The sequence below is a fragment of the Triturus cristatus genome, chromosome 11 (assembly GCF_964204655.1).
Source record: "Triturus cristatus chromosome 11, aTriCri1.1, whole genome shotgun sequence".
Classification (NCBI taxonomy): Eukaryota; Metazoa; Chordata; class Amphibia; order Caudata; family Salamandridae; genus Triturus; species Triturus cristatus.
Genome location: NC_140594.1, coordinates 967,549,380 through 967,566,082, shown reverse-complemented (window position 1 = coordinate 967,566,082; position 16,703 = coordinate 967,549,380). Strand labels below are relative to the sequence as shown.

At 41.2% G+C, this 16,703-nt stretch overlaps 1 protein-coding gene across 6 annotated transcripts in view; it reads right to left on the bottom strand.

Annotated features, from left to right (window-relative positions):
* The window catches only part of CAB39 (calcium binding protein 39), a 220,185-nt gene that overhangs the window by 111,981 nt on the left and 91,501 nt on the right, over positions 1 to 16,703 (bottom strand). For 3 of the 6 annotated variants that reach the window (XM_085635001.1, XM_085635003.1, XM_085635002.1), the window contains one exon: positions 2,480 to 2,683. The exons of the other annotated variants lie outside the window; for them this stretch is intronic. In XM_085635001.1, coding sequence (XP_085491127.1) covers positions 2,480 to 2,683 — 204 coding nt within the window. The remainder of the gene's footprint in view (positions 1 to 2,479; positions 2,684 to 16,703) is intronic. 6 annotated transcript variants of the gene reach the window in all.

Genomic DNA, 16,703 nt, shown 5'->3' with positions numbered 1-16,703 from the left:
TTAGTACGGGTGATGGGTCCCTTAATCGGGCGAAGCAAGAACATATCTCTGTTACACTCTAGTGTCCTGTCACCATTCCCACAGAAGAATAGAAGGTCTTTTTATGGGTCCTGGCAAGGACATACAAGTAATTAAATTCAGCAGCATAGTCGAGCGCAATTTGTTTGTACAACTTTAACAGAGGTGCACATTGAGCATTGGCTTGCTAACAGAAGTGACAATTTTCTGCTGCATTGTAAGAGCTAGATATCTTTCAGCAGAAAACCTGACTGCACATGCAGCCTCTCATGTTCGCAGAAGGTTTGAACTACTGGAGAAAGCAGCAAATCGGGGTAATACAGAACTGGAGCTCAAATGTCAGGATTTACCTGGGAGACGGGTTCTTCAGAAAGAGGGTCACTGCCAAGCAATACCATTACACTTTGCAAAAGCAGTAATGTTTGTCCTGTGTTGTGAAGCCTACTAGAATTGTTTTACTTCGCAACCGTTGCACTTGGTGCCACCCACAAAGTTATTTTCAAAAGATGCAATGATGCAAGTCAAGAGTCTCCACACACATACAGTCCCCTACAGTAGTCAGTGGTTATATGGAACTATCCAAAGTGGGTACTGTGATTTTCTTCTGTACTGCTAGCAAAGCCTTACTTTTGGGGGTCCTGGATAAAGTATAGCACAGTAAATCAAAGTCTGTTAAGTTCTAGAAATTCAAAGAGCAACACAAGATTACTAAAATGGAAAACAACATTAGGCAGTTAAAATAGAGGTACACACAAACACCCAAAAACAGAAGATGCCAATACCCTTTAGGGCCGAGATGCATTTATATTCCCTTAAAACAAGACAGTTAATTATAGTTCAGCGAACACAAAAGCCTAAAAATTCGCCAGTTATGGCATGCAAATCAGACCACAACTCACACAGACTGCCATGTGTCCGCTTCGTAGATGCAATTTTTCCTCTGCCACTGCAAAACTTGTGAACTGATCATAGCAAGTGGCAGGAGTTGTGGTGTGTGTAGTGCATTAACGTCCCAGGAACTAAATAAGGATATGAAAAAAAGTTGTCGCCCCAGCCCCTCCTTCCCTCTCAGAATCCCTCGCGTTGAAATCAGAGATGGGAGGTACTGAAATAATGAACAGCCCTGTGCTTCTACAAAATTAGGGGAATATACAGAGTTTGTATATTTATGTTCTATGCAGCACAAACTGACAAACTATATTCGAAAGGAGAACAGTAAATGACAAACTGGAAAAGACTGGTACTTGAATACAAAGATGAAAAGTGGGCAAGCAAATTAGGCAATGACTGACTCAGGAGAACTGATTAAGGTTGATAGTATTAGGTGCGGACAGCAGTGGAAACAGTAAAGGCTACATACAGGGAGTGGTGGAGGGCCTAAGCATTTCAGGGACAATGTAAGGGCATTTTTGCGCCACATACTATGGTCAGGAACTTGGGTGCAAAGAAACCAGCTTTGGAAGTTCATCCATAAGTCCATGATACACTACTTGACGGGAATTTCTAAATTGAAAAAACGTACATTGCAGTAGTTGGTTGCAAGTTTCAAGATAGCCAAAATTTGAATACTGTGCATGAGGCAATAACAAAAGGCTGGTAGGTTCAATGGGAGCACTGGTGCATACTGTATTTCAGTCAAATGACATCTCCATGGCTTTGCATGTTCTGTTATAATAGTACACCTACTTGAATGGCGGAGGCTCCTACTATACCGCCATGCCTTCTCTATTTCCACACATTACTTAACTTCTTTCCCTATTGTTCATTCTCCTAACGTTAATACTTCTTCATTTATCTTTTCCTCCTAGGCCTCTTGTGATGCACGCCAATCTGTAAGTGACTAAACTAGACTAGCTCACTAAAAACACAACACGTATGATAAGCAAAAGCTCAACGCGGCTCAATAACACGTACTGTATTTAGAAAACCTAGGAGAACAAACAGTTCTTTAAAAAGAGTAGGAAAAATGTTGTATTGTAAACCATCCCTTTCTCAGCGCCACCAATTAAAAAAGGAGAATTATCCATATAATGTCAAGGTCAATTTTCAAAGAAATCAGAATCATCAACATTATCAAGCAATGGCCATGGATGCTTTTGTGGGAAACATACAAATTCTCATACATAAAATGTGATTTTGATTGCAGAAAAGCAATTCGATTAGATACATTTAGAAAGGTACAAACCCATAAACATTAATTCATGTGTTCAACCACCATGAGAGAGTTTGAAGACGAAGAGAAAGGGGTCAACTGTGACTGCTTTAAAACATTTACTAATATATTGTGTCATATCTCAGGAAGCTCTAAATAAGGGTATGAAGAATTCAAAATAATTGCTGGGAAAAAACCTACATGTGGTGTTAGTTGAGGAAACTTATTTGGGGTTAGTAACTCCATCAGAAAGGTGTTTTCCACCACCAGGTATCCCTAGAATAAAAGCTGGATGAGACAAATATTAACTGTTAAAACAGCTGTGCGGTCCATCTTCTCCTTGCCAGCAACAAAAGAGTGTCTCTTAGACCATGGCATTTTCTTAGAGTCCTTGTTTTTATTGCCGATCTGCATATCATCAGAGTAAGTGGTATGAGTATAATTATGTCTTGGAACCAGGGGACTGTTTTGTAAGACAGGATAGCTTTGGGTGTAAGATAAAATTCCTCTGGACTGTAAGAAAACAGCAAAGATTAAAGCAAGAACATGAAGTTATTTAAAACAAAATACTTAAAAAATAATTTGTCAAAGAGCAGGCTATGTATTGTCACTGTTTATTAAAACCATAGAGGTCTAGAAAGTTATAGAATACTGAATGAGATACTACACAATGAATGTAAAATAACTGAAGAAACGAAACAACTTTACTTACCACCAGATCGGATAGTTTTACTTCCATTGCTATCATATTACCAACTATTGCTCAGAAAGGACTAAGAGCAGTGTGCAAACAGCTCATTCATGTGGCCTTGGCCCTGGCTCTAGCTCTTTGCATCTGCTGCATCTCATTGCATATTCATACTGTGGCTGATCCTTAGAAGGATACATAGGGAGATTTGTTGCGAGATGTGGAGTATCCTCAGCCTTTGAATCCATAAAGTGCACCCCTTAAAGCTTTAGAGAGTATACCACATTCAAATCAAGGGACAACCCTCTTGTGTTTGGTAGCGGATGGTGCCACATGCAACATTATCAGGAAAGGCCTTTCCTCTCAAGAAGGAATCTGTTGATGCACTTAGCTCCTCCAACAAAGCAAATAGTAGGATGTCTGGATGAGAGACATACTTTGGAAGTAATTTCGGATTAGTATACGGAGGCCAACGCTGCATCTTTGACAAATCAGTATCAAGAGAGCTCTTAAGAAATTAAAAGTACCAATGATACTGGTAATGTTTCATTGCTTCAATTCTATAATTCTCCACAAATGGGACAATCTCTAAGCACACTTGACAGAGGTTGTGAAAAAACAAGGCAAAGTCAGGCTTCACTGTAACAGACAGCAGTTTAACAGAACAAACACTATAGAACTAAGAAGTCTTATAGAACTAAGTAAGTCTTATGGAATAATGGAACAACTCATGCGGGTACTCTACAGGACAATTTGTTTGAGATTTGATTCTGAAATGGACATGTACTGACTTGAAGAGTTAAAAAATGTCAAAGGAGTGGGGTCGCCACTGGGTGGCAAGACTGTCCCAGTTCTCCCCAATGCACATTGGTACAGGTAATCACACACAGTCTTTAATCATTGCAAATAGCAGTTGGTTGCCAAGTCAAGCGCAGTTCAGTGCTTCATACTTTCTAATTCATCAGACTTGTTTTTGCCTACATGTATCAGCATGCAATTGGGAGGACTGGGTCAGTCTTGCCAGCCACAGTGCAACCCACCCACTGATTATCTTGTTTATACAAAGTTATTACACAAAATCAACATCAAAACGTATTTAGGACAATCAAAAGAAAAGAGGGGCACAGTGATGCAACACATTTCAAAAACAAACTCCGAACACACTCTTGTATTGACAATTTGTATTGCTTCTTTATAGATCCGTGCTAAATGCAGATATCTTCAAAGGATAGAACGCGTTTTTCAGAAACTAAGCATTCCATGATAAACAAAGGATGGATGGGGCATATGGTCGAAGCTAAAGAACATATCTCTGGTGAACAATACAAGACCTTTCCCGAAAAACGTTTTGTCTGAAATCTGTAACTATGGACAATTTAGATGCAGTTTAAAACAGCCCTTACGTTGTTTTCCCTTATCAAGAGAAGAGATATATACTTAGAGAAGTCGGATGCAACATAAGGAAGTTTACACAACACTGATAATTTAAGTATATTGTCAAAGAGGCTACATCCTTTAAGGCATATCACTAGAGCTTGAGGAAAACCAGGGACAAAGATCCAGTCAGACTGCCTTCAGCATTCTTCCCGAAATGGAGTGGCCCTGCAGGTAATTCTGTAAAAATTGATGGATATAATCACAGACTTGTTACGGGATTGTTCTAACTAGTCCAAAGAGATGAATGAGCATTTTTTCTGTCTTAGATTAATGGCCAAAGCACATCACTTCAAGTGATCTATAAAAAAAAAAACACTTGCCGTTTTTAAATTCTCCTGCAGCGTATCTTTTCACAGAATAGGTCTAAAATATATTCATAGGACTAGACTTAGCCTTACAGTTTTAACACCTAGGTGACACTGGGGAACGTCGAACATATAGTATAGGCTGATGAAGAGTATCTGACGGCAGCAGTCAATGGCACATTATCTCTGGCTAGTAAGGACAGAAGCCAAACAGGATCCTCAGACAAGAATTACAGCACTGACAACTGATTTGGAGGCCAGGAGATTTTTCAAAATCTTGGCTAGGAGGAGATGGCTAGCTAGACAGTAATCAAACAATGCTCCTAGGTATTAAGCCTGGCTTCGCTAACTGTCATGACATATATGTTAGAAAGATCAGAATAAAGCACCAGAAATGGTATGAAAAATTAAAAGGGGTAGAAATCAAAGACAAAATCACTGCCACCAAACCTCACACTGTATACTGATATAGGGCCAGTTTCATACTATCTACTTATAGTAGAATTTACATCTACATACATTTTAAATAAGAAATCTAGACTAGCTTGGTCAAACATTGAGAACATGCTCCATTGTTAGATCGGTACAACTGTTACAAATCTGCCTGTCCAACACAATTTACTAGGATTTACCATCGAGGTTGTGAGAATTTTCAGATGAGGAAGCCTGTGTAGTGCTCTATTAGTCAAGGAAGGGTCAAGTTGCAAAAAAACAGCACTGGAAGAAATGTTTATTTTAGGTGAAATTCAATCAACGCTTTCAGGATACAGAGAGACTAAGTGCACCCACTGCAACCTTGAACGAATGAAACAGTGCAAGGTTCAAGGTCCTCATTGCTTTCAGGTTGTTGATATGCCTGGCAGAATTAAGTTATTAAGCTAGAAAGGCACCATACAACGAGATGGAGAGAAGGGTAAAGTTATTCGGACGCAAAGGCCAAGTAAAGAGACTCGCATGTTTTTGCTTCAAAACATTACTGTGGTAGAGCACTTTTTGGAAGCCCAGAGAAATCAAGCTTCTCAAAAGGCCATGATGGTCAAAGGAAAGCTTCTCAGAAATCAACTGATTAAGTTGAGTGATGGTAGAAGGTGGTTAAAAATTGTCCCCACTTGCATGGACAGAACTCCCAAGAGCAAATGGGGTTGACGGTGAGTGACTAATGGTAATGATCGCTCCACCTGATATAGCCTCCAACTTGCTGGGCCACACCCCACCTATTAGAACAATGGTGCATACAGTACTGCCCTCGACTTTACGGAGGGCTCTGGGATTTTGGTGGGTGGGGGGGGTTCCTCAAAGCCTATGGACATTGTGTGCAAAAGACTGCACAATATGGTGATTTCATTGTAGGTTGTCATTGGTTCATGGTGATCTGAATTTCCTTGTGATCACTTGGCAGGGGAGGGTTTCCCCATTCCTGTTCTTCACTGCGACACATTAGAACATAGCCCAATATGTGTTGCAGCATTGTCCAGGCAAGCCTTGACAAACCAGTCATTACCTGTAACATGATATCCCATAAAAACACAAGGAAACAAATGAAATTGACACTTTTCAAGTGCATTTTTGTATTAAGCAACACTTGGTTGTACAAGGTTCCTATCTGTGCCTTCATAGAGGAATAAATACTGTCACTTGGACCTATCAGAGACACTGCTTAGATCCCCAAAGACAGTCTGAAGTTCCCAAACCGTCAGGCCCAAATTGTGCCTTCAAACAAACTCTTGAAGGCTCAGTTGTGACAACACCCTGTATTGCAAGAGGATGAGATTTGGGGACTGGAGTGCACATCCTCCAAGTTGGCAGAAGAGATGGACAGGGACAAGCTTAGACTGTGCAGAAATTGGTACCAGTGATCCGAGGTTGTGTGGCAGGCACTGTTCAGGTTGGATGCATGTTCTTTCAGAATACCTTGGAACTACCACGAAGATTGTTCTTAACCCATAAACATACCAATGATTTGTCTGATATTGAAAACATCTGATAGGGAAGGAAAGGCATTTGCAGGGGTGGAATCCAAAATGGCAGGCACTATAAACTGTGATAAACCAAGAGAGAATTTTGGTAGTTCACTAATAAGTCTGAACACATGTGGAGAGAAAAGGCCTCTGCATGGCTTGGAAAAGTAATTGGGCGCTGCAATATATTTTCTTCCTGGCTTTCCCTAATGTTTTCCTATATTTCAGATTGCTGACTACGTGTCCATAGGAGCCGCTAAACGTGCAGTCTATCAGCATAGGTAAGTTGTGCCAACAGTGGGTCTTCTTCGTCCAAGGCAATGAGGTGCTGGATGTGGCAACACCAAAATAATGGGTCAGGGTTACACATTTTTATACCTACATTTCAAGTGGGGAAAATGCCTATCGCCACTAAAGGGTAAAGGTACACCCATATACTCATAACATACCTTGAACAATGACAAATGTTGTCTATTTTGTAGGTAAGCTGCTATGGCAGCAAGATGTAATCCAATTGATGTGTATGCTAGATTACATCTCTGAAGATGCACCAGGTAAGATATGATATGTTGAATGGATGCATCTAGAGGATTGATGGTATTGTTGGTACAGTATACTAGTAGTGGGGCGCCTAGCCTCTCTGATAACGTTCATACAATCAGGTGGAAGATTGAGGTAACTAAATTCTAGGACTTCAGGAGCCGGATCGATAGGTTGAGCTGTGCTGGATTTGGATGTCTGATCTCTCCATGGTTCTGTGTTAAGAGTTGTGGGGAGAGGTGTCGTTTTTGGTGCGGGACTACTGAGAGTTCCAGCAATGTTGTGTACCATGGTTGTCTGGCCCATGTTGGAGTGGGAGAGGCGGAAAAGCATACGCAAATCTGCCTGACCAATTCATCCATATCGCATTGCCTTTGGACAATGGGTGTGGATATCTAGCGGCAAAGCTTGGGCATTTTGTGTTGTAATGTGAGGCAAAGAGATCTATCTCTGGATGCCCCCACATTTGGAAAAATGGTTGAAGAACTTGTGGATGAAGTTCCCACTCGTGAATCTGTTGTGGTTGACGACTTAACAGATCTGCCATCTGATTCTGAATTCCTGGAAGATGTTGGGCTAAAAGTAATGTTTTTAAGAATAGCCCACCTCCATATGCTCTGTGCTAGTTGAGAGAGCTGCAGAGAGTGCGTCCCCTCCTGTTTTTGTAAATAATACATTGCTGTCATATTGTCCGTCCGGACTAAGACAGCTTTGCCTGATGTGTTTCTGGAATGATTTTAATGCCAGAAAGATTGCTAGTAACTCCAAATGATTGATGAGTATCTTTTGCTGAGGTGTCCATGTGCCCTGTATGGTGTGATGTAGTAGATGAGCTCCCCAGCCGGTGAGCGATGAGTCTGCTGTTAGCACAATCTGTGGAACCGGCTCTAGGAATGGTCGCCCTTTGGAAAGGTTTTGGGGGTTCCACCACTGCAGAGAGCGATGAGTGCGGCCGTCCACCAACACCAGATCTGTTAGCTGACCTTGAGCTTGGTTCCTCTGACGTGCTAAGCATTCCTGTAAGGGGCGCATCTGGAGTCTTGCATGAGGTACTATGAATATACAAGAGGCCATCATCCCGATTAGTTGCTTAAACACTCAAGCTGGAAGTGAGTGTTGCGTCTGGAATTTTGTTATAAGGGCTTGCATGCTTGCTATACTGGCTGGATTGGGATATGCAAGGCCTTTTGAGGTGTTTATTGTGGCACCTAGGTATTGTTGGATGTGGGACGGTTGGAGGGGAGACTTTGTGAGGTTTATTATAAACCCCAAGCCGAGAAGTAGTTGGATTGTGGTGTGTGTGATTTACACACTGGGTATGCAACTTGGCTTTTATGAGCCAGTCATCCAAATATGGGAAGACGTGAATTTGTTCTCTTAAGTGGGCTGCTACCACTGCCAGACATTTTGTGAAGACTCTGGGTGCTGTGGTGACTCTGAATGAGAGAACCTTGAACTGGTAATGCGGACAGTCCACTACAAATCGACGATATTTCCTGTGAGCAGGGTAAATGGGAATGTGGAAGTAGGCGTCCTTGAGATCTAAGGTGGCAAGGAAATCGCCTTGTTTGAGTAGAGGAAGGACCTGTTGAAGAGTGATCGTATGAAAATGGTCTGATTGTATATCGAGGTTTAATGGTCTGAGGTCCAAGATGGGCCTCAGAGTTCCGTCCTTCTTTGGAATGAGAAAATACAGGGAGTAAATCCCTGTGTTTTGATGATGCATGTTTTTGTAGTAGGGAAAGCACCTCTTGCTTTAGAAGCGTTAAATGCTCTGTTGACATTGGATGCTGTTTGGGTGGTATGTTTGGGGGAGTTGACGTGAGCTCTAGGCAATAACCGGATTGGATGATTTGTCTCACCCACCTGTCCGCGGTAATAGCGTTCCTGACAGGTAGGAACTGTAGCAATCTTCCCCCGACCGGAGTATAATGGTCTGGGGGGAGTGGAGGGAAGTCATTGTTTGGAGGTAGAGGCAGGGTCTTATTTTTGGTGTAGGGGATGGGGTTCCTGTACCTACGGCAGGCTGGCTCGATCCAGAGTGGCCTGAAGGCTTATGTGTGGACTTCTATGCCGAGCCCGAAGGCGGGGCATGGAAAGTTTTGTCCCGGTGTGCACCTAGGCCTGAAGGTGAAGGTGTTACTGAAGCCTTTTTATGAATGGGTGGGGGTGGGGGGTGGGAGGGGTCGACGTCAGTACTTATGACTCACTGCCCTGTGGGTCGTAAGTACAACATGGGGTTGTCTTCGACGTCTGAATCGTCTGCTTCGGAGGTGCTAATGTTGCCCTCTTCAATCTGCTCCTGTTCTGGTACATTGATGCCTTCTTGGAAGATATCGTCAGGTATCGATGTTGATGATTGAGCCACCCTTCTTCGAGCCAGACGATCCAGTATTGTTTTCTTGGAGCCGAAAGAGGCACAAGCTGGACAGTCTTCAGCCTCTTGCTCGGGCGAAAGGCAGAGGTTACACACCTCGTGAAGATCAGCGTGTGGAAACTTGGATCCACATTGAGGACACTTTTTGAAAGGAGTCCTTCCCATGAGCCAAAAGGCCTAATGGCGCAGATATGCCCGAAGGCCTGCGTCCACGACCGGAATTGAAGAATTCAAGTTTGTAGAGATGCGCATCAAATGGAAAACGCGTTCGAAACAATACCGAATAATGGGTGCAGGATTGCGCGTCGAAAGGTAGAACGGTAACGACATCGAACTGGAGCGCGATGAACACATCCGAGCCCGATGGTGGAAAAAAACAATCTGAAGATTGAGTCGATGCCCATGCGCACTATTGTTCAGAGGAGTCACCACCTATCTCGTGACTTCCAAAGACTTATTCCAATACAACAACAAAGTGCAAACATCCTGCCCCAACACCAGATGGCGATCTATGCACAGTGCGCAGTGTGTGATCTGCAGCTCATATGCCTCGAACAATCTCTTTTGTATAGTGAATATTTAAAGACTGAACTTCAGATTTGTCTCTGTTCAACTTATAGCCGGAGTGTTCAGAGTAATTTTCTATTGTGTGCATCAGGCCTTTAATTGAGGATCCAGCATTTTCTGTGACTATCAGAATGTTGTTAGCTTATGCAGCTAGCTTAACCTAAATGTTATTAAAACCTATTGCAGCGATTTCGGTGTTTTGTTTTATGTCCTGTAAAAGGGGCTCTAGCACTACCAGAAAAAGGGAAGGAGAGAGTGGACAACCTTGCCTTGTTGAAGGGTGAGAGACTCTGAGAGGAAACCACTAATCTCAATCCGCACAACGAATTTCGTGGAAAGTGCCATGACGATTTTTATGAAGGAATCACCGAGGTCGAACAATTGCATGCATTGGTTAAAAAATGACCAAGATAGTCTGTTAAAAGCTTTCTCTGCATCTAGAGTTATAGCTATAGATGGAGTGGGGTTAAAGAACGCGTTTGAGGACATGGCATGGAAGACGGGTGTTGTCGTTTGACATACCGTGTTTAATAAAGCCTACTAGGGAGTTGCTTATTAGTTGTGGGAGGAATTCGTTAAGTCTAGTGGCCAATATTTTCACATACATTTTGCAGTCTACGTTAATGAGGGATATCAGTCTATAATTTTTTATGAAGTAAGGGATCTTTCCCTTCTTTTGGGATAACTATAATGTTGAATTCTGCCATCAAATTTGTTGTACCGCCTGAGCTAACTATATTATTGAATACGTTTAACATGGTTGGTTGTAGTAGATCTGTGAATGTTTTGTAAAATTTGGCTGTGAAGCCGCCTGACCCCGGTGCCTTGTTATCCTTCAGGGATTTAACGATTTTAGACACTTCTGAACCACTTATTGGTTTGCCAAGTCATAAGTATATCAGTTTGTTAGTTTTGGGAGATTCAACCTTCCCAGGTTTTGAAAATTAAAATCCTGATTGTTACGATATAGGGCTTCATAAAGATGTTTAATACAGTTTAATATTTCCTTTGGCTTAGTATGCGCTTGGTTGTTTGCATTTTTTATTGATGTGATTCTATGTTGGTTTTGTTTGTGTTTGAGGTAAGAAGCAAGCATCTTACCCGCTTTGTTAGCTTCGCAGGGTTTGAGACCCTTAAATTTGTTTATCCACATCCCCTGCACGTTCACTTAAAATTTGGTTGTATTTCACACTTCTTTTGTGTTAGTTGGTTGAGAATATTATTGTTTAGATAGTTGGAATGCAATGTTTACTCTTCTGTTCTAGCTTGATTAGTTCTGAGTTATAACGTTTGTTGATTTTTGTTTTGATTTCGAGGAGAACCCCCCCTCAGGGTCGCTTTCAATGCATCCCAAAGAGTGTTCACATTTGCCTCCAGGAGATAATTATTTTTTAGATAATCAGTACAGCATTTTCGATTTTGTTTTGGTCATTGGGATTTGTTAAAATATCGTAATTGAAACACCGTGTTTTAAGTGGCGACGAGTGGCTGCCAGCTAACATGGTGATAATGCACGAGTGATCAGACACGTTTAGGCAAAATATTAGTCTGGTTAATTGGGTGTGTAAATGAGCCCGATATAAGTATATAGTCAATTCTTGTATACAAGTTAGGTGGGGCTGAAATAAGTGTGCAATCCCTGGAGTCAAAGTGTAGAAGGCACCAAGAGTCCTTGAGGTTATATTTAGAACACATTTTCTGTACTACACCTTGAGATTTTGTAGGGTGGTATTTTCAAGTGGACTGTCGGTCTATTATAGGGTCTAGTGGGAGATTAAAGTCGCAGCCTACTACAATTAGGTTGTCTTGGGGTAGGCATTCTATTTTTTGGGATACATATTCCCAACAAGCATTGAAAATGCAATAGGTCTCGCCTTTGATTAAGTTAAAGCCATTTGCTTTGCTAATGGTATTGTATAGCAAAGCAAATGGCTTTAACTTAATGAAAGGTGAGACCTATTGCATTTTTAATGCTTGTTTGTGCATATATATATTATCTACTGGCGGTCGCCAGTAGATAGTTATAGTTAGGACCTATTTTCCATAGGAAATCTGCAACATTCTATTGGGAATACCTTTGGCGCCGATTGACGAATCTTTGCGAAATTCTCTAAACTTTTGGCTCCTACTCTGAAAGTTTTGCGGTGATCCGTGAAGCGGGGGCGAGAAAAAAGGGGGGTCCCAAAACGCGTTTCCCCATGCAATTTTCCATAGGATCTGTTGTCGCAGCTACAGTCCGAACCGCTGAACGGAATGACACCAAATTTGGCAAGAGGTAGTCCTCAGTTCGGACTCGTGCCTTTTGCATATATGGTGTGAATCTGTTCAGTAGTTCCTGAGAAAATTAGGGTAAAAAAGTTAGTGATATCTATGGCCGCGGAGGATCCGCGGACCGTACCCGCACCGTAAGCGCACCCTCCCCAAACCGATCGCGCGCTGAATGCTAATTGGCTGTGGAGCGTCTCTCTACATTCGAAACCTGGAACTGTTGGCGGCCATTTTCTGCCTCGGTAGAAGCGAGGCTGAAGATGGAAGGAATAAGTGTGTAAAAGATATAAAGGGGGCAGAGTGGAAATACTCTGACCCTCTAGATCTGCTTAGGGGGTCCCAGAAGGACTCCCTGTGGGCCCCGCTTTTTTTTTAAAAAAAAAAAAAGCGGCGAAATGCGTGCACGGTGCGCGCATCCTATCGCGTTGGATGCACGATTCTCTCGCGGTGGGTGCGCGGATCCACGCCAACGTTTTTTAAAAAACCACAAGAAATCATTGGTTGTATAACAACTTTCTACACTGAAAGGTAGGGTGTATATTTTTGTTTTTTAAATGTATGATTGTTATTGGTTAACGAAAACAGATTGTAAGGAACATTATATATGATAAGCTGATATGTTGAAAAGTCAAGCACACTTCCTGCCTTGTGTAGGAACATTGTGTGCTGAACTTGTGACCTGTGAGCTCAGTGCAGTGTTCCATGAGCTGCTTCTATTGTAACAGGCAGAAGGCAGATTGGGGGAAGGGTTGAAATGTATTTCAGTTGGAAAGGGTTGAAATGTTTAACCAATAGAAATGTGGGTTTGCTTTTGAGTTTATGTGCGAAGGATTGTGATTTGATGTTTACATGTATATGTGTGGAAAATGAAAGAGAAACTTTCATTCGTTGCTTTTGCTGAGAGGTGCACAGTGCAGAGATTCTGTAAAAGAAAATGTGGTGAGTGACTGATATACTTCTTGATATACAAAACAACTTGAAAGATGAGTTATTTAATTGTGAGGGGATGTATGTAGACTATTTTGATTTTAATCAGACTAATGTATTTTTCCTGCTAAAGTGTAGGGAGTACTTTTTTTCTCTACAATCTTATTGACATTGTGTGTGCATGTGGAAACCATTTTGTGATAAGGATTTGTTTTTTTCATGTGTTTGTAGACAGATAACTATGCAGTTTTTATATTTTGGTAGAATTAGAAACCAGTCATTGTTTATGAATTTGTGAAATGAGTTATGTTTCTGCAGTAAAATGTCGTACTCCTTGTAGATGAAGAAATGAGTTTTGGTAAACTCCTAGGGATAGTGGTGCTTGTCTAGAATCACACTGAGTCTGTGTGCATTTGGGAACCACTGAGAGAGAAGTGTTTGGTAACATTGTGTATTTGCTGAGAGAAAACGGTTTTGAAACCAGTCATGTTGTCAAGTTTTAGTACCATTAGAATCCAGTGTTTGCTTATGTGTTGATTAAATGAGTCAGGCATTGACACTAAAGTGCAGTCGTGAAATATGTAGATTGTGTGCAGTTCCCTTATCACTTCCAGTGTAGTGAATAAAATTGGTAAACTCATAGGGATAGTGGTGCTCGTCTAGAATCACGCTGTGAGTTAGTGTGTATTTGGGATCACTGTGAGAGAAGCATTTGGTAACATCATGTATTTGCTGACAGATGACGGTTTTAAAACGTGTCATGTTGTGAAGTTTCAGTAGGATTAGAATCCAGTCTTTGCTTATGCGTTGATTAAATGAGTCCTGCTTTGACACTGATGTGGTGTACTTAAATATGTAGATTGTGTGCAGTACCATTAACTCTTCCAGAGTAGTGACTGAGTTTTGGAAAACTCCTAGGATAGTGTTGCTTGTCTAAAATCACACTGAGTCTGTGTGCATTTGGGTAAGGATTGTGAGAGAAGCATTTGGTAACATCGTGTATTTGCTGACATATACCTGTTTTAAAACCGGTCATGTTGTGAAGTTTTAGTAGCATTAGAAGCCAGTCTTTGCTTATGCTTTGATTATATGAGTCAGGCTTTGACATGAAAGTGCAATCCTGAAATATGAAGATTGTGTGCAGTTCGCTTACCACTTCCACTGTAGTGAATGAGTTTTGGTAAACTCCTAGGGATAGTGGTGCTTGTCTAGAATCACACTGAGTCTGTGTGCATTTGAGAACCACTGTGAGAGAGGCATTTGGTAACATCGTGTATTTGCTGACAGATAACTAATTTAAAACCTCTCATGTCGTCAAGTTTTAGTAGCATTAGAAGTCTTTGCTTATGCATTGATAAAATGAGTCAGGGTTTGACACTAAGGTGTAGTACCATGTACTATTCTGTTCACTGTGGCAGACCTGAAAATTTAAAAGTTTTACCTAAGCACTGTCCTAGAAGTAGTCTGATTATTTTGTCAGTTTCTAAGTACCAAATAGACTGCTTCAAATGTCTATGCAGTATGCATGTAGTGTTCTAACATGCTATACACTTGTCTCTCACACCTTCAATTTCCCAGTCAGTATCCGTTTACTTCCAGCAAACACCCTGTCACTCCATTTGCACTCCCCTAGTGACCCATTCAGCATCATGTACTAATCCATTCACTGCGCCAAACCCTAATAAATTCACCCAGGCACTCTCCTTGCAGTACTCTAATCATTCAGTCAGTACCCAAATGCTCATCCAGTGACCCAGGCCTTAGTATATGGACTGCTTCAAACCCTCATCCACTATGCATGCAGTCCTCTAACCACCTACACAATTGTCTTTCTCGCCTTCAATTCCCTAGTCAGTATCCACACACTTCCAGGAAATACCCTGTGACTCTTTGCAGTCCTCGAGTGACCCATTCAGCACCATGTACTAATCCATTCACTGTGCTAAAACCCAAACACTTATAAATTCACCAAGATACTATCTTTGCAGTACTCTAATGATTCAGTCAGTGCCTAAGTATTCATACACTAAGCCAGGCCTTAGCACATGGACTGCTTCAAACCCCTATGCACTATGCATGCAGTCTTCTAACCACCTAGACACTTGTCTTTCACACTTTCAATTTCCTAGTCCGTATCCATACAGTCCAGCACTTGACTGCCTTTGCACTCCTCTAGTGACCCATTCAGTACCAAGTACTAATCCATTTCCCTGTGCGAAAAGCCTAGCACTTTTAAATTCACCTAGGCACTCTCCTTGCTGTACTCTAATCATTCAGTCAGTACCCAAGTAGTTATGCAGTGAGCCAGGCCTTAGCAAATGGACTGCTTTAAATGCCTATGCAGTATGGATGCAGTCCTCTAATCACATACCCAGTTGTGTTTCACACCTTCAATTCCCTAGTTAGTATTCCTACTCTTCTAGCAAACACCCTGTCACTCACCCAGTGTGTCTCCTTATAGTACTGTAATCATTTAGTTAGTTAGCATGTAGTCTTTTAGTGAGGTAGGCTTTAGGGCATGAACTGCTTCAAAGTAGTATGCACTATGCATGTAGTGTTTTAACGATCATCACACTTGTGGTTCAGGGCTATAGTTTCTTAGTCAGTTTTTATATTAAATGTGTTTGTACAGTAATGGAAAAGTATACATTTGAAAGTTATTAATATACATTTGTGTTTCTTTTTTACAGATACAGAACAGGAGTGTTTCTCATCTGTTTGCACTCTTCTCGTGCAAGATTGTTTGGATGAAGGGTCCTTAGGTGTTTCATCATACTTGCTGTGCCGCACGAGTGTTCTTTGTTAGGATCCCCTCGTAACAGAACTCTTTGGCAAATCTTGTGAATGAAGAAGGTGGCATTGGTCTTTGTTTGCCCCTTGGAAAAAGTTAAACATTTCTTCACCACTGAAGAAAAACGGTGTGGGCGTGGTGCCTTCTGCAATAAAAATTCCTCAGATTCGGTAAATATTTGAAAGCGGCAACATTTACAGTTTTTGTAAGTTAAACTTATAAAATGTTGTTAGCTGTATACATTTTATACATCTGTGATTTGTTTCTTGTGGTATTTTGTTGAGAATACCATGTTTTTTTTTTAACAATCTTTTTGATTTTCCAGGTCTGTCGTCGACATCCGTGGTTCCCACAGGAGTGTTCCGCCTTGTTGTTTTGTATTATTGTTACATTTTGTTTATTAGTTTATATTTATGTTAATAAAAAATAAAGTTTGAAAATAGTTTATCGTTTATATATTCATTATAAAAAAGAAAGTTTGTAAAAAAAAAACAAATGTTTTTGGTTGTTCTCTTAACTGCTGTGTGACTCTTTCTTGTTCTTATTACTGTTATTTGATGGAGTCCACCATGGTGTTAAATTTTGGGGCACTTATCGCTGGAATACTGGTGATATCTGCAGTTTGCACCAACTTCTGAATAGTGTGTTAGATTTATCTCAACTTTACTTCCGTTA